Genomic DNA, 23678 nt, shown 5'->3' with positions numbered 1-23678 from the left:
AGCATCAGCCCAGCACTGTGAACACAGCCGCAGAAATTCTCCAGATGCTTTTATCCTTCTTTTCTGTGGAGTCACTGCAAGCCCCAAGTCAGCCGACACCGAACCACGGCTCCCGGGGGAAATACAGGCTCAGATTCCCGAAAGCACACAAGTACAGACAGATGGCTTCAAGCTGAGCGTGAAAGGACACTTGTTTGCAGCGCAAGCTGAAACAAGAAGGCAGTGTCGCCTTGTTGAACCTCGGCTGAGGACGGGCGGGTCAACTCACTCATGGATTTGCTGCTCCACTCATGCCCACAAATGCCCACTAAGGGGATTACAAAAGCAGTTTTGAGGCTGGTAGGCAAAATTGCAAGTACAAAATCCACAAATAACAAGACCTGACTGTATTAGCAAACAAAATCCAGTAATATGGAAAGAAAATAGTGCACTGCAATCAAGTGAAGTTTATCCTGGTCAGTATTCAAGAGAAGCAACGCAACCCACCACACCATGTTCAATGAAGAAAAATCACACAAGTGTACTAATGGATGAAGACAAGCACATGATGAAACACAGAACTCATTCGCGACGAAAACTAGCCAAGGAGACACCTGCAACTAACGCCAGCCTCAGGCGCTTCAGGCTGGGAACGAGGCTCCCCCCTCCACACAGCGGCGTCTTGGCCAGCGCCCAGGCGAGCAAGGGCAGGAAGAGACGCGCACAGAGGAGGGGGCGCCACTGGCCTATTTCCATGACTGCCCTGTCCCAGGGAGCTACAGACTCCTGTGACGAGGAGGTGGGCTTGGCAAGGTGGCGGATGCGAGGTGGACCGCAAAACCAACTGCGTCTACCTACCGCTGATAAACAATTCAAAACTGAATTTTAAAAGGTACCGTTTACAAAGGTTCCCCACAAAGATGGAACACTTTGGTGTAGATGCAACAAAATGTATGCTGGATTGGTATTCTGAACACTAGAAAAATGCTGATGAGAAGGAATTTTAAGACCTAAACCCTAAATAGAGAGAAGATAAATTGTGCTCGAGGATTGGGAGGCCCAAAATTGTAAAGATACCAATTTTCCACAAAGTGATCATAGATTTTTTACATACCACCAATAAAACTTTCAGATTTTTTTGTGCTTAATGAAGGGCTGACTATAAAATTTACATGGAAGGGCATAGGAACTACATATTTCTTCTTTCAAGCATGTAGAATGTTTATTTCCATCCTCCTACCTCCAAAAGAGGGGCTTCCCTGATAGCTCAGCAGGTAAAAATACCGCTGGAATGCAGGAAGCCCAGGAGATGAGGGTGCGATCCTTGGGTTGGGACGATACCTTGGAGGAGGAGACGGCAGCCCACTCGAGTGTTCCTGCCTGAAAAATCCCATGGACAGAGGATCTCGGCGAGCTACAGTCCCTAGGGTTTCGAAGAGTCGCACACAGCTGAGCAAGTAAGCATGCAGGAACTAGGATAGCTAAAACAATTTTGAAAAAGAAGATTGAAGTTGGAGGACTCATACCCCGCACAGTATTAACTCTGTGGCTGTGTAATCGAGACAGCACCAGGGACAAGAGACAGTGGGGAAACGGGCCCTCGCCACACGGCTGTTTATACGGAGGTGCAGAGGGGCTCACAGAGAAAGGATGGTTTTCCTAAATTTTATTGAAGTATTGTTGTTTATGGTGTTTCATTGTTTCTGATGCTGAGTACTACTCTATGTTATGTTTACCCTGATAGCTCAGTTGGTAAAGAATCCGCCTGCAATGCAGGAGACCCCGGTTCAATTCCTGGGTCAGGAAGATCCCCTGGAGAAGGGATAGGCCACACACTCCAGTATTCTGGCCTGGAGAATTCCATGGACTCTACAGTCCCTGGGGTCGCAAAGAGTCAGACACGACTGAGCGACTTTCACTTCACTCACTGTTGTTTACATTTTGTAACTCAGCGCGTGACTCAGGAAAACACATGTACAATCTTGTTCACATTCTTTTCCATCTGGCTTATCACGGGATGCTGAATATAGCTCCCTGGGGTGCACAGGGGGACCTTGTTGTTTCTCCGTCCTGCAGACAAGAGTCTGCGTCTACTGACCCCAAACCCCCGGCCCTCCCCTCCCTACTCTCCCTCCCCGCGTGGCACCCACAGGTTTGTTTCTGTCCCACAGGTTGACTTGTATCGTATTTTAGGTTCCACATGTAAGTGGCAGCGTACGGTGTTTGCCTTTGCCTTTAGGTCCATCCATGGTGCTGCAGGTGGCATCATTCATTCTTTTTGGATGCTGAGTACTACTCTATTGGGTATATAAATGCATGGATGTACCACATCTTCTTTGGAAAGGATGGTGCCAGGGCCTCTGTCATCCACGTGCAGAAGAGGTGGACGTGATGAAGTCACACCTCTTACAGAGAATAATTCAGAATGGCTCATAGATCAAGTCACATCATGAGACTAGGAGACTTAAGGAGAAAGAAATCTTCATGACCGGGGTTAGGCGAAGAGTTCTTGGTAACAACACAAAAGACCATCCACAAAAGAACGCACTGATAAATTTGACTGCATCAAGAAGTTAAAAATTGCTCTGTGAAGTACACAGCTAAGACAAATTACAGACTGAGAGAAGGTATTTGCAAACCTCGTACAGAAGGAGCTGCACCTAGAATATATAAAGAATTCCCTAAACTCAACAGGAAGAAATCAAATGGTCCAGTTAAAAGACGTGACACTTCGCCAGAGAGGGTCACGTGTGCAGATGCGGATGTGGGGTCCCCAGCCCCCGTGTGAACGGAAGCCGCAGGAGGCCTGAGTACACATCAGACCGGCTGAGAGGAAAAGCTGTGACACGGACGCTAGAAGGGCGCAGAGAAACGAGCTCTCACGCTAGAGAGCATCTGGGCAGGACTTTAAAATCTGGTTTTGTTCGTTTGTTCGGCTGCGTTGGGTCTCTGTTGCCACTCGCGGGATCTTCAGTTTCGGCGCACAGACTCTATTTGCGGCTCGTGGACTTAGCTGCCCGGTGGCGTGTGGAACCTCAGTTCCCTGACCAGGGATCAAACCCACGTCCCCTGGGGCCCGTGGGCAGTTCTGAGGGGAGCCGAGCAGTCAGTTTCCAGGCGTGCAGTGCAGCCTGCGTGTGCTTGTCCACGGCCGCGCCTCGCAGCTGGGGAGCGGGAGACCGTGGCCTCCAGCGCCGGGGATTCAGCTCTCAGGGCAGCCTCCTCGCAGGCCCCGGGGAGCTGAGGGAAGAAGCCAGCCTCGGTTGTCTCTGACTCCCTCGCAAGGACAAAACATCGGCCAGGGGAGCCGAGAGGTGGGGGCAGGGCCGGGCGGCTGTGGTTACACAAACTGACAGGTGTGCTCAGAAAAGGGGCAACTCTCCCGCGCGGGAACAGCCTGACCCTCCCCTCCTGCCTTCCGGCCTTTGCTGGGGTTGAGTCCTGGGCCTCAGCCCTTTGCAGTCACCTGACTCCGACCTGCCCTTCGCCCAGTCCTGGCGCCATCCAGTGCTGGGGAAGGGCGGGGTCAGAGGGCAAAGTCTGAGCAGCTCCCAGGAGGGACCCCTCTGGGCGGGGCGGGGTGGTGACCCTGGGTGAGGGCAGGGCCCAGCGGTCAGCAGGCTGGGGGCAGGCAGGGTGGGGAGGCGGCGGGCAGACGTCGCCGGGCAGGTGCCGAGAGCTGGCAGACGGTCCAGCTCCCTCCTTGCGGCCTCCTGATGCTCATCGACAGCCCAGGTGAGGGGCGCTGTGGCCCTGGGGGCTTCCGCCCGCTCTGCCCACCCCCGGGGCTCGGAGCACTGCACGCCCTGGAGGTGGGGTGGGGTGGGGTCCTGGTGTCCCTGGCTCCTGCCCGTCCCTGACGTGGCCTGCAGCTTGGGGACAGAGGCAGGTCACCCGCCCTCTCTGAGCCTTGGTCTCCCCCCTGAAAATGGGATCATGACCTCGCTCGGAGGCCCCACTCCCAGCCGGAAGCCTCGGGAGCACCCGAGACACAAAGTCCGCGAACTCAGGGTCCTAGTGACCCGACCACTTCCTCTGGCAGGGCGGCCGCCGGCCCAGGGCTCCTGGGGACTCCTGTGCCCGGGCCCCGCTCAGGGTTAGGGGTGAGGCTGGTGAGGCCTCGGACACCCCGAGCGGCCCTCACTGCTGGGTGAGCCTGGGCCCGCGGCTGAGGGTCAGTCGCAGGGCCGCGGAAAAATGTCAGAATCAGATCAGAGAGGCACGAGGCTGGGCTTTTAAACAGAAACCAGGCGCCTCAGTTCAGAGCTCCTCGGCCCTTCGGGAGAGACACCGCGCTTCCCGGGACCTTCCTGATCTCGTTCACCTGGCTCCACGCGGGCAGCTTGGCAACATGATGGCCAGGCAGTGTCCTGTCCCCACCGGGTTCAGGCCTGACCCCAGGGCTTTCAGAAGACACCCTGGGAGAGGCCTGGGGTGGGGCCGCAGGGAGGAGCCCGGTGGGTGGGAGAAGTGGGGTCCTGGGAATTCAGTGTGGAACTGGGAGTCCTGCCCGGTCGGGGATGGGAGGGGCCGGGATCCTGGCGGTGGAGGGATGGGGGTGGCTCTCCGGCCCCCAGTGTGACCCCAGCGCCCCCCGCGCTGTATGTGGCCAGCTAGCTTACCAGACCGGGCATCCTCGCGCCTGGCCCCTGCAGCCTGTCTGATGCCACGCACGGGGTTGGGGGGCACCCCGGCTCTGCAGCTTGGTCCTTGGCCCTGCCTGTTGACCAGAAGGAGTGGGCCGCCTGAGCCCCAGGGAGGACGAGGGGCGCTCCAGCCGGCGGAGTCGGGGTGCCCTCCGCAGCCCCACAGGTGCCAGTCCCGCCCCCACCATGGGGCTGACCTGGAAGCAGCGGGTCTTCACGGCTCTGCTGGGTGCTGCAGCGGTCTCAGGCCTCACCGCGCTCCTTCTCATCCTGGTGGGGACCATCAACGTCCTCCTGCCCCCAGACACCAAGGTGCGCCCCTGGGCCCTCCCGGGGAAGCTGGGATGGGCTGTGCCTGCCCCACGCCCTCCTGACCCCAGTGTCACCCCCAGTTCGGGATCGTGTTCGACGCCGGGTCCTCCCACACATCCCTCTTTGTGTATCAGTGGCCGGCCAACAAGGAGAACGACACGGGTGTGGTCAGCCAGGCCCTGGCCTGCCAGGCGGAAGGTCAGTGGACAGTCTGCCAGCAGTGGGCGGGGCTGGGAGCTGCCGGCCGCTGCCGACTGGGCTCTCAGCGGGACGGGGCTTTGGGCAGCGGTGGTGCAGGCTGGAGCCAGGCAGCAGCAAATCGACCTGAAGGAAAAGGGCTCAGAGAGCTCCAGGGAGTCACCCAAGAGGCCCAGTTGGTCAGTGGGTGCTGGGCCAGGGCTCCGGCGTGGGCCTTCCCGAGCCTCTCCCCGTGTGCCTCCAGTCCCCCTCCTCCGTCTCTTGTAAGGACGCTGTTCCTCGGGGTCAGGGCCCACCCAGGGAAGCCAGGTCTTCGTCTTCAGACCCCTAACTAATGACACCTGCAGAGACCTTTTCGCACACATAGTCCCCTTTGCAGACTCCGAGGGTGAGGACGGGGCCTCGTCTGTGCACACGACTTGTCCACCTCCCTCAGGCCTGCTCAGCCTGGGGCCTCACCCCGGGTGCTGTGTTCCAGGGCCTGGAATCTCTTCCTACGCCTCCGACCCTGCGCGGGTCGGCGAGAGCCTGCAGGGCTGCCTGGAGGAGGCGCTAGCACTGATCCCAAAGGCCAAGCATCATGAGACACCCATGTTCCTGGGGGCCACTGCCGGCATGCGGCTGCTCAGGTGAGGGGCTGGAGTGGGGTCCACGCGCCCCTGGGGCTGAGGCGCCACCCGACTCAGTGAACAGGGGCGGCTCCCGCCAACTCCGCCCCACCCTCCCTGTGCAGCCACAAGAATCGCTCGCAGGCAGAGGACGTCTTCGCCGCGGTCAGCCGGGCCCTGAGCCAGTCCCCGGCGGACTTCCGGGGCGCGGAGCTCCTGACGGGGCAGGACGAAGGCGCCTTTGGTTGGATCACCGTCAACTATGTCCTGGGCCTGCTGCTGAAGGTGCCACAGGCGGCCCCAGGGCGGGGGGGGGAGGGGGGTAGGTGCGTGGGGAGGAGGGGTGGGCCCTGCGGCTGCGCCCGGGACTCAGGGCCCCCTGTTTGTGCCCAGTACTCCTTCTCTGGAGAATGGATCCAGCCCCTGGAGGAGACGCTGGTGGGCGCCCTGGACATGGGTGGGGCCTCCACCCAGATTACCTTTGTACCCGGAGGTCCCATCCTGGACAAGACCACCCAGGCCACCTTCCGCCTCTACGGCACCGACCACACTGTCTACACCCACAGCTACCTCTGCTTCGGGCGCGACCAGGCGCTGAGCAGGCTCCTGGTCGAGCTGGTGCAGGTGGGCTTGCATCCTGGGGGGAGGGCAGGGGCTGGCCAGGCCAGGTTCCGAGTGGATCCGTCCTCCTGCAGGCCAGCCCAGGCCTCCTGGTCCGCCACCCCTGCTACCACAGCGGCTACCGGGACACACTGGCCCTGGCACCCCTGTACGACTCGCCCTGCATCCCGGCAGCAGCGCCCCTGGACCTCAGCCAGAACCTCACCGTGGAGGGCACGGGGAGCCCCGGGGCCTGCATCGAGGCCCTGCGGAAGCTCTTCAACTTCTCCAGCTGTGACGGCCGAGCAGACTGTGCCTTCGCCGGGGTCTACCAGCCCCCCGTGCAGGGCCAGTTCTACGTGAGCCCCCCACCCCTGTCTGCCCTCGGGGCCCAGCTTCCTCCCAGAGGCTGAGGGTCCCGACTCCCGGCGCCCTTGGGGAGCCTGGGGCCCCAGGTGGGGAGGTTTAGGGCTGAGCCCGGCTTGCCCTGGGCCCCTGGGCCCCTGCCCCTGGGCACCACCCACAGGGGCACATCGCCGCTCCCTACAGGCTTTCTCCAACTTCTACTACACCTTCCACTACCTGAACCTCACCTCCAGGCCAACACTGAGCGAGGCCAACGCCACTGTCTGGGAGTTCTGCCTGCAGCCCTGGAAGCTGGTGGGTGGGCCTGGGCTGCCTTCCCCAGCCTGGGCCCCGGGCTCACCAAGGGTGGCGGAGGCGCCTCTGAGCGGGACCTGCCCGGGGCGGTGGGGGGGTGCGTGTATGTGTGCTGGGAGAGGGGCTCACTGGGCTCCTGGCCCCCAGGTGGAGGCGAGCGCGCCCCCGGGCCAGGACCGCTGGTTGCGGGACTACTGTGCCTCGGGCCTGTACATCCTCACACTCCTGGTCGAGGGCTACGGGTTCAGCGAGGAGACCTGGGCCGGCCTCGAGTTCCGCCAGCAGGTGACAGCTGGGGGGCCTGGGGGGCCAGGGAGGGGTGGGGCTCTGGGGCCAAAGCCCTTGGCCCTGACCGGAGCCCTGGCCGGGATGTGGCCTGCAGGCTGGCGGCACCGACATTGGCTGGACGCTGGGCTACATGCTGAACCTGACCAACCTGATCCCAGCCGAGGCGCCCGCGCAGGGGTGGGCGCAGAGCTTCAGCATCTGGACAGCCGGGGTCGTCTTCGTGGTGCTGACACTTGTGGCCACGCTGGGGGCCGTGGCGGTGCACGTCTTCTGGCTCCAGGACTAGGCCAGCGGCCCCTGATGCCGGCCGCCGAGACCCAGCGCCCAGCCTGGCCACCTGGGCCGGCCTGTCCCCATCAGGAGCCTCGGCCCTCATCCTGGGAGCTCCGGCCAGCCGTCAGACGACCTCCTTCTGCCCCTGGGGTCGCCCTGGCCCTGGAGGCTGCGGAGGTCCCGACCACAGCCGCTGGCTCCCAGCACCCCGGCCTATCTCCCGGGAGCCTCTGCACAGAAGCCAGGCTGTCAGGACCCATGCGGCCCCTGGACTGTTGACAGCAGACTGACGTGTGTAGGGCCGGCTCGGGCCTGGTGGGCCGGCTGTTTGGGAAGGGTTGGCCGTGGGCCGTGGGGTCTCCAGAAGAGCTGGTGTCCAGTTCCACGGGGTTCTCCTGAGCAGCCCACCCACACCCCTGGAAGCCTGGTCAGGCCCTCTCAGCGGTCAAGCCCAGAGACAGGTCACACGTGGGAGGCAGAGGCCTTTATTGAACCCTCCCCGCCCTGGCCTCCTCCGCCGAGCTCCTCAGGCGTGCTGCGCAGCCGGGCCGGCGAAGCTCTTGGGGAAGATGCCGACGCGGCCATCACAGTGGCCCTCCAGCCACGCCTGGTCCACTGCGGGCGTCAGCGTGTCACTGCGTCTGTGCGCAGACTCCCCATCGGGCACCCCCGGCCCGGGCAGCGCGGGCTCTACCTTCACACAGGACGTCCACTGTGTCTCCCGGCTGCAAGGCCAGATCCTCGGGCCTCTGGGCGGAGTAGACATGCTGGGCCACCACTTGGTAAAGGACAGGCCGGCCGCCCACTCCCTGCGGCAGGGTGAGGACTGGCGGGTGAGCTCAGCCCTAGGAGAGGGGCCGGCCACCCCCGCGCCCACCCCACTCACCCGGCACTGCAGCTGCAGACCCCCGGGGCCGGCCGCGTCCCGCCAGGCCCTCCGCAGCACCTCCTCCCCAGAGAGGGGCATCCAGCGCCCGTCCTCGCTGGGGTCTCGGTAGCTGCAAAGAGACTTCTCAGAGGGGGCTGCGTGGGCGAGCGGCTTCGGAGGGTGCTAACCTCTGACCTCGAAAGCCTCTGACGGGCCTGGCCCTCCTGCAGGGCGCGGCCGAGAGGTACCCAGCCCGGAGCCCCCTCCCTGCCCTGCCACGTCGTCCTGGCCCACCTGAGCTGGGCATGCTGGGCGTGGCGGGGCAGGGCCTGGCTCATCAGGGCCCGTAGGCTGGACAAGTCAGCTCCTCTCGGGGCCGTCAGGGTCAGGGTGAGGGCACACTGCACAGTGACGGTCACCAAGGACTCAGAGTCCCCCGATGTCACGCCCTGGGTGCAGGCAGAATGGCAGTTGGGCCCCAAGGCCCCAGGACCAGCCGGAGTGGGCTTCCGGCCCCGGGGGCAGGGCAGGGGCAGAGAGGTGGGGGCTCGGGGGCCACGGACTTGGGAGGCTTCCTCGGCTGGATGGGAGGGGGGCCTGGCCTGGGGCCCCCACATCTCTGGGGAGTAGGGGGACGTGAGAGCTGCTGGCTCTTACTCCAGCGCCGGCGGGTTCCTCGGAGGGGCCAGGGCCAGGCCCTCCGGCTGCCAGCAGCCCTGCAGGGAGAAAGGAGGGGGGCCAGGGAGTCAGGTGACTGCCGCCCCCCCCGAGGGGAGCACATCAGAGTAGGGGCTGCTGACACCCCATCCCCAGGAACCGCAAGGCCGCCAGCTTCCTCTGTGGAGGACACAGCAGCTGCTCTGAGTACGCCCCCGAGACTCCAGCCTGGGTCCTCGAACCCCACCCCCCACAGGGCCCTGAGAGCACCCCGCCCCCACCGCTCAGGGCCTCACCTGGAGGAACCTGCTGGCCAGCATGCTCCCCGTGGGCACTCTGCAAGGAAAGCCACAAGCTGGGGCTCTGCTGGGCCTCAGGTCGGGGCAGGGGGTGGGGGCGGGGGCTCTGCTGGGCCTGGCAGACCTGGGGGTGAGGGGCACGGCCTGCAAGATGGCCCGGCCAGGCAGGAGGCCACCAGTCCATCCCTGTCACGGGTGAATCTGGAGCATGAACCAGGTCCGTATGGACCGGAGATGACAGACAGGCCACCATGCCTGTGGGCACGGACCTGTCTTCCCCTGGCCCGCCAGGAGGTGGCGGCTGAAGCTGAGGGTTCCTGGCTGCCCCAGGAGGCTGGGGGTGAAGCCAGGGACGCGCTGGACCTAACTCTGTGCGGGGACCGCAAGCCGCGGGTGTGCTGCGGGCGGGACAACACAGAGCCCCCAGCCCAGGCCTCGCTGACCTGGGAAGGAGACCCCGACTTCAGGGTGGACTAAGTGGGCTGAGTTTGCACATGAAGCGTTTGGATTTTTATCAGATTTGCCAGCTGCTAAAAGCAGTCAGGGAGCTGCCGCTGTTCTGTCCGGAAGACCTAGCACTCAGCACAGCGGTGATGAACCGACGGCTTTCAAGAGCACTGGTCAGCCCACCGAGTGGACTGGACCTCAGTGGACGAGGAGGAGGAAGGACTGCCTCATTCTCACTCGAGCCCCTTGATAAAGTGAATGTGCAAGGTAACCACTTTTCTCTGTGGTTAACTCTAACTTCCTCACGGCGGCCTCGAGGCTCCTGGAGCCCCACCCCTCGAGGCACACCTGCCCTGAGAAACCCAGGCAAACCCCTCCTCAGCTGCACATAGCCCCTGGGGCATCTCAGGAAGTCCCGTGTCCAGCAAGGAAGGCTAGGTGGCCCACCTGAGGGGCAGAACCCTCACGACTCTGATGCATGCACTGCAGCCCCTCCCCGGCCCGGGGTGGGGAGCACCCCCAGCTCCCCTCTGAGCACCTGTGAACTTCCGTGTGTCCCCAACTCCTGGCATCTGGTCGCTGTGGCTGGCTCCCACCCAGCCCCTGGCCTGCCTAAGGAAGCCGAAGCCCTGTCCCCAGCAGGCAATGAGGCAAGCTGCCCGGCCTGAGACCCTTGCTGGGCCCTGCTGGGGCTGGTCCCCAAGCCCAGCCTGGGGTGGGGGTCTTGCAAATGCTGTGGCCCCTACCTGCCTGCCCGGGGCTCACCCACCTCGTGAGTGACCAGCGTGCCGTGGTGGTGCTGCCCAGCCTGGCTGGAGCTGACCTCCATCTCCGCGTCAGCAGGTGTCCTGGGGCTGCAGGGGGTGCCAGCTCTGCCAGGGGCAGTCTCACAGGCCCTGGAGAGGAGGGACCCTCGTCCCCAGGCCTCACCCACGGGCAAGGCCTCGTGGAAGGTGGGCCTGCAGAGCCCCGAGCTGGAGAGGAGCACCCCGCCTGGAGGGCTGCCGGCAAGACGGTGTCTGGTGGGCTTTCCCTGCAGCCTGTGGCCAGCTGCACCCACCGGTGCCTTTGGTGTCCCCCCACCCCCACCCCCGGCCTGAGCGGGGGCGGGCTCTCCCCCTGGGGTCAGAATGGGCTCGGGACAAATGGGAGGGCTGAGCGAGGCGGGGTGCCCCCCACCACACCAGGACCCCGGACAGTCTGGAAAGGGGGCAGGTCACGCTGGCCGCAGCAGGTCTGCCCAGGAGCTCCAGCGTCAGGCCAGGAGGCAGGCCTCGCGGAGCCCCTGCTGACAAGAGAAGTGGGCGCTGACCCCTTCCTACCATGCAGCGGCCCCGGGCCTGGCTTCAGCACACGCGTCCAGAGCCTGTGGGCACAGACGATGCCTCCTCAGGACGCAGACCCCCAGGAGCCCCGGGGACTGGGGGGCAAGGCCGCAGGGTTTTCACCGGCTCTCACCAGGATGGGCCGCCCCCTAAGTTTAGATTGCAGGGACACAGGGAGCCCCGGAGAGGGTTCAGGCACCCTTAAGGGTAAAGAATCTGGGAGGCCCTGACCTGCAAACCCCAGAAGAGACGTGCGGTGGAGGAGGGGGGAGGGCGGGAGGCAGCTCGCCTACCTGTGGCTGCGGCGGGGCGACCCTCTGTGAGTCGGCGGGGAGGGTGGAGGCCAGCACCTGTGAGCAACAGCAGGGGCGGCCGCCTGAGGGGTGCCCAGGGCCCGCTGCCCACCCGTGCCCCCAAGTCCCCCACCTGCCTGGTGGGGGCTGCCGGAGCCTGGCTCATCCGTGTGACTTATTTTCAATACCGCTTTTAAAATGTTCTTATTTCAAAAAAAAAAAAAGTTCTTATTTCACAGAAATAGTCGCCTCCTGTGGTAAGGGCTCCAAGTGGGTGGATTAATGCAGCTCAGAAGTGCCTGCTCCAGGCAGCCCTCGTGCCTGGCCCTGGGTGACCAGGGCATCAGGGGCCCTGGGCCACAGCTGGAGACCAGAGTGAGCCTTCCTTTGTGCACAGGGAGCCCTCTTTCCCCACACACTAGCCCACCCTGGGGCGAGCTGCACCCCATCAGCCAGCGATTTTGCTGGTGCCACCTGCCCAGACCCCAGGCTGGGCAGAGGTGGCTTGGCCAGACCGCCCTTTGCCTCCAGGGTCCTGCCCCCTGAGGCCGAAACGCAGGGCAAGGTTGAAGCCAGGAGAGTGAGGCTGGGGCAGGCAGGGCCATGCTGGCTGGGGGTCTGCAGCAGCTTCCAGTGGCTCCGCCCCCAGGTCCCAGGACCCATCCGTGAGCCCATCTAGAGGCGCTACCGCCCCTGGGAGCCTCACGCCCCCTCCCACCCAAGGCCTCGATGACCCCAGCACTCAGGACAGTGTGAGCTCAGCAGGGCCTGGCCGTCCACCCTGCAGCCTGCTGGCGCCGCTGGCCCCAAGCCTTGGGCCCAAGCAGCAAGAAGCCACCTCCCTTTACCTTGGCCTTGCCCAGGAAATCCACAGGCTCCAGGTGCTCCAGGTGCAGCCTATGAGGCCGGAAGACCTCACCCCTGGGGACCTGCCGAGGCTGCAGGGGGACCTGTTTCTGGAGGGGACCGGACAGGGCAGCCCTGAGCACCAGGAGCCACTGGGGCCTCAGAGCAGGACGGCCCGCCCCCCAACCCCCATGGCCTGTGGGAGGCCCATCCCTCCAGGGCACAGCAGGCCCCCCACCTCCAGACATCTCTTTATCTCATATGGTTGGTCTTGGGGGGCTGGATGGATGTGAGCCCCAAAAGTGCAGGCTGTGGGCCTGGCAAGCGCCCCGAGTCAGCTCGGGAGCCTGGCTCCCCTCGCCTGTCCCTTACCTGCACTTGGCCCAGGGCGACGTCCAGGTCGTTGCGGGCCCCTTCTGGCCCCTTGGAGAGGGCGTCTCCCAGGATGCAGGCGGCCTTTGCCCAGAGCCCCAGCTGGCTCTGCACTGCAGCCACATTGAACAGCACCTGAGGGTGGGGGGCGGGGTGACGGGGGGCCCAGCGCTCCCCTCCCCTACAGGGCCACCACCTGGCCACACCCCTGGCCCTGCACTGGTCCAGCCCCTGAGCTGCCCAGACACAGTGGCCCGGGGCTCTTCCAGGTACCCCCTGGCTCCCACCCTGGGGTGGGCTCTGCCTGCTGGTTTCTCTCCGGACCCCCCAGCCAGAGCCCACCAGCCCTCCCTGCTTCTCCTCTGCTCTGAACGTCAGCCATCTCCATCTCTGGAAGCACCTGCTCAGCCTTCACACCCGTCCTGCGTTTGGCTTGACCCCCTCCTGCCTGTGCTGCCCTGTTCCCTGAACCTCCAAGAGCTTGGGGCGCTGTCTGAGCGGCGCCTCTTGTCCGCTCCGCTCCCCCGTGCTGGGCGATAGCAGCCAAGTCGTTCAGTGCTGCCAGGAGGACGGGGCACCGCCTGGGGCAACCTCTGTCCCCGTGCTCTGCAGGGCCCATGCACTCCTAGAGCTGCTGCCGCGGGGCTGCCCGGGCCACGGACGCCAAGCCCACACCCCGCCCTGCAGGCCAGGGCTGGGGCCGGGCCCAGCCTGGTGGGACTTCCCCCACGGCTGACCCACCGGGACACTGCGGCTCCCAGGGGCTGCGAGGTGGCATGTTTCTGGGAGTGGTGGGAGCACAGGGTTGGGGGGAGCCTCCCAAGCTTTCTGTCAGTGCCAGGCACTTCCCAGGAGTCCAGGAACCGAGCCAAGCGCCAAGCCTAGGGCAGGGACGCCAGGGCCCTCTGCCAGGCCAGCTCCCGCCCTGCCCACCCCGCCACCTCTCGCTGACCTCCGACACTGCTCTCTGCTGGGATTCTGGGGCTCCTCTGGCCAGACGGAGCACCTCAGTTAACTCGGGCCCACTTGCCAGTCACAAGACGACAGGGCCCAGAGGGCGGGGCCTGCAGGACCGGGGTCCTGGAAGGGGCCCCGGGCTGCCCACCCACAGACAGCCCCCAGGGCCCAGCCACCCCGCCTCCTGGCGGCCTGCTCCCCGCATGCTCACCTCCCAGGCTTGCAGCTTGAACCGCAGGCCCAGCTGGGTGTAGTCGATGGTGGTGTTGTCCCTCAGCTGGGCCAGGGTGCGCTGGAAGTCCGACAGGGCCTCCTGGAACCTGGGGGCAGCAGGGCAGCCTGGCGTGCAGGCCCCGGGCGGCCCCAGGGCACGGGCTCCTCCTCGGCCCAGACCCGCCCCCGCCCCAGCCCCTCCTGCAGGGCGGGGGCAGCAGTGGTTGGCAGGCCTCAGCACACGGGGGCCACACAGACGGGCTATGCGGCATGTGGGCTCCTCCGCCTGCACCCCAGCCCTCTCCCGAACCTCAGAGTACAGCGTGCCCTGGGCATGTCCTGCCTGCTTCTGGGGCCTCCGTCCCACAGGCCTCTCCACCCAGAGCCCGGCTGGAAGCCCCAGCCCCGACCAGGATCCTCATCGCCGCTGGGGAGGCTTCTGGGCTGATGAGAAGGAGGTTACCCGAGAGCCCGCCCCCCCTGTGTAAGGCCGTCTGTGAGCTCCGGGCCTGCCCTGCAGCTCTGATTCCTTCTCTGGGAAGGGCCTGCTGCAGAGAGCCGGGCAGGCAGAGGAACCCCCTACCACCCGCCGAGTCCTGGGATGCGCCATTCCTCCAGCCCTGCCCTGGGTTTCCTGAAGGCAGAATGGGCAGAATCACGCCGTCGTCCCCCAGTCCAGGGTGTAGGAATGGAGGAGGGCAGCCGGCAGAGGCGTTCTGTGACCCTCTTCCACACAGAGCCCAGGGTGACTGTGCAGCCCGGCATGGGGACAGAGAGACACGCGCCCACGTGACACCATCCTCTCCCCGGGCTTCGCGGAGCAGAGGGAGGACCTGGCCAGAGGAGGTGACCGTAGGCAGACAGGAGCACAGGAAGGACTCTGTAGAGATGAAGGGCTGTCAGAGAAGGAAGAGGGCCTGTCCGTGCTCACCTCTCCAGCTGGAAGTTGGCCACTCCGCGCTGGAGGAAGCCGACAGCCAAGCAGGTGTCCTTGGTCACTGCCTGGTCAAATGCCTGCGGACAGAAATGTCTGTGGACTGCTCAGGCCTGTAACCACGTCACCCCCGTGTCACAGATGGGGATGCCCAGCAGTGGGTCAAGGAAGCCCGTCGGCCACATGACAGTCACCTGCAGGAGAAAGTTTCCTTTGCCTGCCCAGGGGCCTCTGAGTCCAAGGGGCGCAGGCGTCACGGCCTCAATGCAAACCTGCCTGGACTCCCCAGGTGTTTTCTGGTGACTGCTCGGGGGTAGTTAGGTGGCGGCACAGATCAACTTGTTAACCATGAGGACAAGGAAACGCTCCAGCACGCTGATAATAGTTACCTCCACTGGAGGACTTAGGTTAAAACTGTTGTCTTTTTCAAGCCCTAGTTTTGGTAGTTCACCCAAAAACACACGTCTCATCTATTAGAATCAGAAAGAACAACAAGACGAAAGTCTTAATATGTGTGTGAAGCCCAGCTCTTCCTGAAACTGAACTCAGAAATGATGTCGTCTATTCTTAAGGACAGCAGCCATCAGTTAAATGCAGGTAACTGGAGGGGTGACATGGTCCCACTCTAACAAACCTGGCTGAGTGGGGCTTGTTGAGCTGAATCTGACAGAGGTTGAAGGTCAGCAGTCGGGCACTGATGTGGCCGCTCAGCACAAGGGAAACCCTTTTATCCTGTCACACTGAGCGGCTGGGTCAGAGCTTCCGGAGGGCGCCTGCCAGACACGGAGCCCCAGCTCCCCTCACCCTGTCCAAGTCAGCTTTATTGATTGTAGCCATTCCATCTGCTTTTTAAAATTTTCCAACAAACATGCCTCTGCTATTCCATTTCCGATTAGAGTGGAGGAGAATTTAATGTGCACACCCTTGGACCGGAACCTCTGTCCCCTCTCTCTGATTAAATTGAGGTTTAGAGGAGGTAGTGACTGGACTGGCCTCACGCCACTGACCCCTTGGTGTCCAGTGATGACATCCCCATTGTTGGATAACATTCTAACACTGACACTGCTGCTGAGATAACTGCAGATTCGAACACATATGTGAGGAACGACAGGGCAGGCCCCTTGGACATGTTTTCGGTAGCTGTCGCCGTTGGCCTGAGCAATGCAGGGCCCTCGGGGACCGGAGCAGTGTGCAGGGTGCTACTGCTTCTTGTCATCGCCCACGGGATGTGCACCACGGTGATGAACCTGGGGGCTTGAAGGGCAGGGATGGTCCTGGTGGGCCCTCTGCAGAGGCAGGTGTGTGTGCCCGTGCACACATCCAGCTCTTGGTTCTGCTTTGGGGTGTGGTGTGTGCTTTAGGGGAAACAGATCTGGGGTTTAGGCACCAGGCAGACACTCTCTCCTGGCCATCGCCACAGGTGTCTGCTGCAGACCTGACCCAAAGCCTACACCCAGGCAACCCTCCCAGCCTCATCCAGCCTTGAGCCTCTGCAGGTACATTAGCACCTCCACCAAGAGCACCGGAACCAGCACTCACTCGGTCTTTCTGCAGGACCGCAGAGCGGGACAAATGGTCCCCACAAGTGGAGGCTGTGCTGGAGCCTTGCAACCCCATCCTGGCCCTGACGCAGCTCAACAGGGTCCCCCCTGGACACACACAGGTCCCACATGCTTAGGTGTTCGCTGAGGCAGAACGCTGGGGTGGGGGGAGTGCCCAGGTGGCCCTCAGGGAAGCAGGGTGGGAGCCCTGGGCTCACCCCTGCAGCTATGGCACCGCGCGTTGCCGCCCCACCCCCCAGCCCCGGCCACCAGGAGCAGAGAGCTGCATCCCGCGAGGTGGGGTATCTGCAACCAAGCCTGGGGGCCTCCTGGCTCACCCGCAGCGCGGCCTCCGGGTCCCCGGCCAGCAGGTGCACGCAGCCCACGTTGAAGCTCACCCTGGCGGGCGGCTCCGAGACGCTCGAGAAGAGGTGCAGGGCGCAGTCCCAGTCCCCGCGCGCCACGGCCTGCGCGCCCTGGTGCCAGTCGCGCAGCAGGTCCCCGAGCGAGGGCATGGCGGAGTGGACCCCGCCTGGCACCACGCGGAAGTCGGCCCTTCCCGGCCGGATCGCGGCGGGCGCAGCGGGCCGCCGTGAGGGTCCTGCCCGGGGGTGCTGGGGTCAGAGGACCGCGGGGCCGGGGCCCGGGAATCCGGCGACCAGCGCGGGCCGCGGGATCCCTCCGAGGCGGACAGAAGGGGCGAGGACTTGCTCCGGAGCCAGGTACTAGGTGCGGGAGGGACGGAGCGCGGAGCGCCGGGTGCGTCAGGTGCGCAGGGGCGCCAGGTGCGTCAGGTGCTCCAGGAAGGCCCACAAGCCCCGCCCTCCTGACCACGCCCCACCAGAGGCCCCGCCCCCGCCCCAGTCGGCCCCGCCCCTCTGGACTTCCTCCCAGAGCTCGCGCGCGGGCGCTTCCCCGCCCGCCGCTGAAAGCTCGGAGTCGGCCTCGGTGCGCTGGGAAAAACCATCCGGGCCCGCCTCTGGCGCCGCTGCTGCGGCCGCGCCAAGGTTCCGGGCGGACCCTTCCGTCTCAGGTAAGAGGCCCCAGGGCCGGGCCGTTAAGCGATCCTGGGGCCTCGCGGTCCGGCGCTGGACGCGGGTGCCGCTGGGAGGGGCCGGGGGCGGGTCATCCGTGGGCCCCGGGTCGCCGCCGGAGGGGCGGCTGGGGGCTCGGTGCGGAAGTTGGCCGTGGCCCCGGGCCGGTGACCCTGTGGGGGCGTCCGTCAGGCCCTCAGCCCGCCGGGCTCGGCCCGCCGACGGGGACGTGTGAGAGCCCCGAGCCTGCCCGGCCCGTTTCGGCGGGGCTCCCTGTTTCGGTGTCATACCGTGAACACTGGAATTCCCCTTCCTCTCCACGGAGAAAGCGGAAGCCTCCAGGGCTGTGCGCCCGCCCCCGGGGTGACGCGGGCCGCCCTCGGGGCGCTGGGGCTCTGTCCAGGGGGAGGCGGGGGCCCCTCTGGGTGCCGGGCCCCCGGCCCCGCTCGTGTCCCGCGGGGCTCCCTCTGCGTCTCACGCGTCTCACTCTTAGCCCCGCGGTGCCCCAGGGCCTTCACAGAGGGTGGCCGACGAGGAGGACGCGCTCCTGCAGCTGCGGAGGCTGCATCTGTCTGAGGAGCCCACAGGCTGGGAGAGCCGCACCGTCTCCCCTCGGGGGACCTGTCTTCGCTCTTTCCGCCTTCAGCTGACGGGATGAGGTTCACCCGTGTCACGGAGGGTCTGCTTTCTATTGCTTTGTCTACTGTTTTAAATGTTAATCTCATCTGAAAAATGCTTTCACCGTAACATGTGACTCTTTGACCAAACACCTAGGCACTGTGGCCTTTGAATGCTGGCGCAGAAACGTTACCATCACCGCATGAACCCTGGAGACGCTCCTGGACACAGGCTGCGCCCTTGTGCCTGAGCATCCTCCAGGGTCCGGGGAGGCGTGTGTCCTGGGCGGCTGGCAGAGAGCCACCTGCCTCCGACTCTGGCCACCCTCCCTGCTCAGTTGGGGCTGAGACTCTGCTTCCTTCCCTGAGGACCAGAGTCGCTGAGGACAAGCCAGCAGGGCTGTGAGACGATGCTTGTCAAGTGGGAAGGCCTCCTGGGCCGTGTGCCCCCGAGGAGGCTGCTCTCTCACCAGTGGGGCGCTGAGGTTCCCAAACTGCCAGCCGGGAGGTGGGCAGAGCCCCCACCTCTCATGTGCTCCTCTCTTCCCCGAGTTCCCGCGTGGACGCTCCCTTCCTCAGACCAGACCTCCCACCCACCAGCCTCCCACAGCCCTGCCCGGTCCAGCCTCAGGACCCCCGCCTCCCTCACAGCCCTGAGGGTCCCTGAGCTCAGCTGCGCCCTCCCGCCTGCCCACTTGGGCCTCCTCCTTCCTGCAGCCGCCCACCCACACCTGTCCTTGCAGCTCATGCCCTCTACCCGCCAAGCCCCCACCCACCAGTTCAGTTCACTTCAGTCGCTCATTGTGTCCGACTCTCTACAGCCCCATGGGCTGCAGCACGCCAGGCTTCCCTGTCCATCACCAACTCCCGGAGTTTATTCAAACCCATGTCCATTGAGTCAGTGATGCCATCCAACCACCTAATCCTCTGTCATCCCCTTCTCCTCCTGCCTTCAATCTTTCCCAGCATCAGGGTCTTTTCCAATGAGTCAGCTCTTCATATCAGGTGGCCAAAGTATTGGAGTTCCAGCTTCAGCATCAGTCCTTCCAATGAACACCCAGGACTGATCTCCTTTAGAATTGACTGGTTGGATCTCCTTGCAGTCCAAGGGATTCTCAAAAGTCTTCTCCAACACCACAGTTCAAAAGCATCACGCTCAGCTTTCTTTTTGGTCCAACTCTCACATTTATACATGACTAGTGGAAAAACCATAGCTTTGACTAGACAGACCTTTGTTGGCAAAGTAATGTCTCTGTTGGCAAAGTAATATGCTGTCTAGGTTGGTCACAACTTTTCTTCCAAGGAGCACCACCCACACTCTTGTCCGGTCCCTGGTCCCTCTGTCCGGGCAGGAGCCTGGTCCCACTCACCTGTCTCAGCCTGCTGACCTGTGTCTGTCCACATTGGCCACAGCCTCAGGTGGGTCATGTGGGTCCTGCCCGGGGAGCTCACCCCTCCCCTGGCCCAGTCCCTTCCCTTCCTTCCTTGGCCTCACCTCCACCCATCCTGCCTCCCAGCTGGAAGGGATCCCTGGTGCCTACACCCCAGATCTGCCTCCTCCCTCGGAGCAGTGCCCCGTCCCCAGCGTGTCTCGCTGGAGTGCTCCCCCCCGGTGTTATTTCCCCTCTCTATGCAGACGTCCTGTGTTTCTTCCCACCTTGGACAGAAAGCCGCCACCCTCAGCCCACCTGTCTCCTTGCTCTTTTACAGCCAGACTCCTTTGAAGAATTGGCAGGATTCAGCATCTCCGTTTCCTCTGCCGGGTGTCTTTTAGTTACTGAGATGTGCTTCACAAATCATAAAGCTCACTTTTAAATGTACAGTTCCGTATTTCTGTCCCATTCGCAGAGCTGTGCCACCGTCGCCCCTAATGCCCCCACTGCAGCCCCCCGTCATCCCTGCCCCAGGCAGCCAGGCATCCCGTGTCTGCTTTCACCCTTTCGGGACAATTCGTGTAAATGGAATCGTAAAACGAATAGATTTCTATCTGGCGCCTCTCCCTCGGCATCATGTCCTTGAGGTTCGTGTGCATTGTAGGAGGGCCAGCGCTTGTTTCCTTTTCAGGCTGTTACAGCCGTTGTGTGGATGCACCCATTTTGTTGATCAAACAGACACCCAGGGGCAGTCCAGGGCTCCCACTGTCTGGCTCTTGTGAGTCACACTTGTGTGCAGGTGTTTCTGTGGCATTGTGTTCTCTGTTCTCCTGGGTGCACACCCAGGAGTGGCGTTGCTGGGTCAGGTGGTCACTTGGTGTAACTCTTTGACTGTCCATAATGCTTTTAGAGTTTTGCCAAGAGAACACACTGGTAATAGCAAACACCCTCTTCCAACAACACAGAAGAAGACTCTACACATGGACATCACCAGATGGTCAATACTGAAATCAGATTGATTATATTCTTTGCAGCCAAAGATGGAGAAGCTCTATACAGTCAGCAAAAACAAGACTGAGAGCTGACTGTGGCTCAGATCATAAACTCCTTATTGCCAGATTCAGACTTAAATTGATGAAAGTGGGGAAAACCACTAGACCATTCAGGTATGACCTAAATCAAATCCCTTATGATTATACAGTGAAAGTGAGAAATAGATTTAAGGGACTAGATCTGATAGACAGCCTGATGAACTATGGATGGAGGTTCATGACATAGTACAGGAGACAGGGATCAAGACCATCCCCAAGAGAAAGAAATGCAAAAAAGCAAAATGGCTGTCTGAGGAGGCCTTACAGATAGCTGTGAAAAGAGAAGCAAAAAGCAAAAGAGAAAAGGAAAGATATACCCATCTGAATGCAGAGTTCCAAAGACTAGCAAGGAGAGATAAGAAAGCCTTCCTCAGCGATCGATGCAAAGAAACTGATGAAAAGAATAGGAACGACTAGAGATCTCTTCAAGAAAATTAGAGCTACCAAGGGAACATTTCATGCAAAGATGGGCACAATAAAGGACAGAAATCGTATGGACCTAACAGAAGCAGAAGATATTAAGAAGAGGTGGCAAGAATACACAGAAGAATTATACAAAAAAAATCTTCACGACCCAGATAATCATGAAGGTGTGGTCACTCACCTAGAGCCAGACATCGTGGAATGCAAGTGGGCCTTAGGAAGTATCACTGCGGACAAAGCCAGTGGAGGTGATGGAATTCCAGTTGAGCTATTTTGAATCCTAAAAGATAATGCTGTGAAAGTGCTGCACTCAATATGTCAGCAAATTTGGAAAACTCAGCAGTGGCCACAAGACTGGGAAAGGTCAGTTTTCATTCCAATCCCCAAAAAATCTAATGCCAAAGAATGCTCAAACTACCACACAATTGCACTCATCTCACACACAAGTAAACTAATGCTTAAAATTCTCCAAGCCAGGCTTCAGCAATACGTGAACCGTGAACTTCCAGATGTTCAAGCTGGATTTAGAAAAGGCAGAGGAACCAGAGATCAAATTGCCAACATCCACTGGATCATTGAAAAAGCAAGAGAGTTCCAGAAAAACATCTATTTCTGCTTTATTGACTATGCCAAAGCCTTTGACTGTGTGGACACAATAAACTGTGGAAAATTCTGAAAGAGATGGGATTACCAGACCACCTGACCTGCCTCTTGAGAAAACTGTATGCAGGCCAGGAAGCAAGAGTTAGAACTGGACATGGAACAACGGACTGGATCCAAATAGGAAAAGGAGTATGTCAAGGCTGTATATTGTCACCCTGCTTATTTAACTTCTATGCAGAGTACATCATGAGAAAAGCTGGACTGGAAGAAGCACAAGCTGGAATCAAGATTGCTGGGAGAAATATCAATAACCTCAGATATGCAGATGACACCACCCTTATGGCAGAAAGTAAAGAGGAACTAAAAAGCCTCTTGATGAAAGTGAAAGAGGAGAGTGAAAAAGTTGGCTTAAAGCTCAACATTCATAAAACTAAGACCATGGCATCCAGTCCCATCCCTTCATGGCAAATAGATGGGGAAACAGTGGCTGACTTTATTTTTCTGGATTCCAAAATCACTGCAGATGGTGGTTGCAGCCATGAAATTAACAGACGCTTACTCCTTGGAAGGAAAGTTATGACCAACCTAGACAGCATATTAAAAAGCAGACATTAGTTTGTCAACAAAGGTCCATCTAGTCAAGGCTATGGTTTTTCCAGTAGTCATGTATGGATGTGAGAGTTGAACTATAAAGAAAGCTGAGCGCCGAAGAATTGATGCTTTTGAACTGTGGTGTTGGAGAAGACTCTTGAGGGTCCCTTGGACTGCAAGGAGATCCAACGATCCACCCTAAAGGAAATCAGTCCTGGGTGCTCATTGGAAGGACTGATGTTGAAACTGAAACTGCAATATTTTGGCCGGCTGATGCGAAGAGCTGACTCATTGGAAAAGACCCTGATGCTGGGAAGGATTGAAGGCGGGAGGAGAAGGGGACGACAGAGAATCAGATGGTTGAATGGCATCACTGACTCAATGGACATGGGTTTGGGTAAACTCCGGGAGTTGGTGATGGACAGGGAGGCCTGGTGTGCTGCGGTTCATGGGCTCACAAGGAGTCGGACATGACTGAGTGACTGAAGTGAATGCTTCTTATTCTTGATCCTGCCGGGGTGCCACCCAAATGCCTGTTGGGGTTTCTGGCGGCCTCCTGTGACTTGTCCCCACTTGGTGCCTGGCCTCTGGGAAACATGTTCTTTGGGTCTCCTGTGTTCCCCGCCCCTTCCACCTCCTCTGGGTTCTGTCCTGGTGCTTCTCCTCTGGCTCCCCCAGGTCCCTTGAATTACCCTCTGGCTGTCGTCTGTGCCCACTACTCTTGTGTTTTTCTATTTTCACAATAAAAGGATGAGAAAAGGGACCTCCCTGGCAGTCCAGTGGTTAAGACTTCATGCATCCAACGCAGGAAGCACAGGTTCAATCCCTGGTCGGGGAGCTAAAATCCCACATGCCCGACCCCCAGAAATAAAGATGAAAGAAGTAGCACCGCTGCGCCTGCCCCTGCGGTACTGCAGCTCTGCCCCACGATGGCCCAGAGCTGGAAGCAGCGTCGAAGCCCCTCGGGCGTGCTGGCCAAGCAGCCTCTGTGTCCATGCCACAGGAGCCCACTCCACAAACAGGCTGGGCACTCGGCACACACGGCACCTCGTGGGGGTCAGACTGTGGCTCCAGCCGTGCAGCGTTCCTGAAATGACAGACGATGTGGATGGAGACGTGACCAGTGTCGCCAGGCTCACTCGCAGATCAGGGCCTTGGGGCGAGGGCCTCGTGGCACTGCCGTGCCCTGGCTCTCCTCTGATCCACACCATGTCCTGCTGTGATTTGGGGTGAAAGGTAGATGGGACGTCTCTTTATTATTTCTGACAAGTACACACATATCTATAGTTATCTCAAAATGTTTAATTAAAAAAAATCCTCTAGAAGGTTTCAATTACATGTTTTTCTGTTTTACAGATACCCTGAAAGTTGGAGTGATTCAATGACCTCTAAAGTTCTTCCAGCTCTGAAGAAGGTGGTTCAGAAACACTTCGTTGTGTCTGAGTTGAAATCTACTCCCCAGTATTGGTGGACGCGTTGGGAGCAGCTTCTGCCAGGACCCTGTTGCGCCTCCGGCCGCTCCTGTCAGCAGTGCTGCTGAGGCCATTTGCAGCACACAGCTCACACGTGAGTGTGTGAGCAAACACACACCAGAGGGAGCCCGGGAGAGGGAGCCGCTTCCTGAGGTAAG

At 61.1% G+C, this 23678-nt stretch overlaps 3 protein-coding genes across 24 annotated transcripts in view; 2 read left to right on the top strand and 1 right to left on the bottom strand.

Moving 5' to 3' along the window:
• Positions 1 to 2236: 2236 nt before the first annotated feature.
• On the top strand, positions 2237 to 10106 carry ENTPD8 (ectonucleoside triphosphate diphosphohydrolase 8). Of its 3 annotated transcripts, none has more exons than XM_020888426.2 (10): positions 2237 to 3714; positions 4682 to 4937; positions 5018 to 5135; positions 5614 to 5764; positions 5869 to 6028; positions 6137 to 6367; positions 6439 to 6702; positions 6893 to 7003; positions 7151 to 7288; positions 7386 to 10106. In XM_020888426.2, the coding sequence occupies exons 2-10, from the start codon at positions 4812 to 4814 to the stop codon at positions 7575 to 7577; spliced, it is 1491 nt and encodes a 496-aa protein (XP_020744085.2). In that variant the 5' UTR covers positions 2237 to 3714; positions 4682 to 4811; the 3' UTR covers positions 7578 to 10106. The 3 variants fall into 3 exon arrangements, with proteins under 3 accessions (XP_020744085.2, XP_070312690.1, XP_070312679.1); XM_070456589.1 differs by having other exon boundaries at positions 4223 to 4937; XM_070456578.1 differs by lacking the exon at positions 2237 to 3714 and having other exon boundaries at positions 3746 to 4937.
• Positions 8034 to 17134, bottom strand: NOXA1 (NADPH oxidase activator 1). Of its 5 annotated transcripts, none has more exons than XM_020888424.2 (14): positions 16655 to 17133; positions 14773 to 14855; positions 13840 to 13948; positions 12672 to 12806; positions 12302 to 12409; positions 11454 to 11510; positions 11158 to 11201; positions 10605 to 10836; positions 9386 to 9425; positions 9090 to 9148; positions 8727 to 8881; positions 8451 to 8562; positions 8259 to 8373; positions 8034 to 8179 (listed from the first exon to the last, which is right to left on the bottom strand). In XM_020888424.2, the coding sequence occupies exons 1-14, from the start codon at positions 16829 to 16831 to the stop codon at positions 8091 to 8093; spliced, it is 1515 nt and encodes a 504-aa protein (XP_020744083.2). In that variant the 5' UTR covers positions 16832 to 17133; the 3' UTR covers positions 8034 to 8090. The 5 variants fall into 5 exon arrangements, with proteins under 5 accessions (XP_020744083.2, XP_070312659.1, XP_020744084.2 ...); XM_070456558.1 differs by having other exon boundaries at positions 16715 to 17133; XM_020888425.2 differs by having other exon boundaries at positions 10605 to 10731; positions 16655 to 17132.
• Positions 17135 to 17259: 125 nt separating this feature from the next.
• Positions 17260 to 23678, top strand: part of EXD3 (exonuclease 3'-5' domain containing 3) — an 85444-nt gene continuing 79025 nt past the window's right edge. For all 16 annotated transcript variants that reach the window (XM_070456485.1, XM_070456540.1, XM_070456533.1 and 13 more), the window contains exons 1-2: positions 17260 to 17349; positions 23405 to 23673. The gene's annotated coding sequence lies outside the window, so the exon portion shown is untranslated. The remainder of the gene's footprint in view (positions 17350 to 23404; positions 23674 to 23678) is intronic.

The sequence above is a fragment of the Odocoileus virginianus genome, chromosome 2 (assembly GCF_023699985.2).
Source record: "Odocoileus virginianus isolate 20LAN1187 ecotype Illinois chromosome 2, Ovbor_1.2, whole genome shotgun sequence".
NCBI classification, from domain to species: Eukaryota; Metazoa; Chordata; class Mammalia; order Artiodactyla; family Cervidae; genus Odocoileus; species Odocoileus virginianus.
Note: the sequence above shows the minus strand (reverse complement) of the source record. Positions and strands in the feature narration are given on the sequence as shown.

Bases quoted from the DNA above. Each gene is read 5' to 3' on its own strand.
- ENTPD8 (XM_020888426.2), top strand. From the start codon at position 4,812: ATGGGGCTGACCTGGAAGCAGCGGGTCTTCACGGCTCTGCTGGGTGCT. The intron at 5,136-5,613 runs GTCAGTGGACAG...GCTGTGTTCCAG, and splicing joins CCTGGCCTGCCAGGCGGAAG to GGCCTGGAATCTCTTCCTAC. The intron at 6,703-6,892 runs GTGAGCCCCCCA...CGCTCCCTACAG, and splicing joins CCGTGCAGGGCCAGTTCTAC to GCTTTCTCCAACTTCTACTA.
- NOXA1 (XM_020888424.2), bottom strand. From the start codon at position 16,831: ATGCCCTCGCTCGGGGACCTGCTGCGCGACTGGCACCAGGGCGCGCAG. The intron at 12,807-13,839 runs GTGAGCATGCGG...CCCCACCCTCAG, and splicing joins TCAAGCTGCAAGCCTGGGAG to GTGCTGTTCAATGTGGCTGC. The intron at 11,511-12,301 runs GTAAAGGGAGGT...TGTTGCTCACAG, and splicing joins ATTTCCTGGGCAAGGCCAAG to GTGCTGGCCTCCACCCTCCC.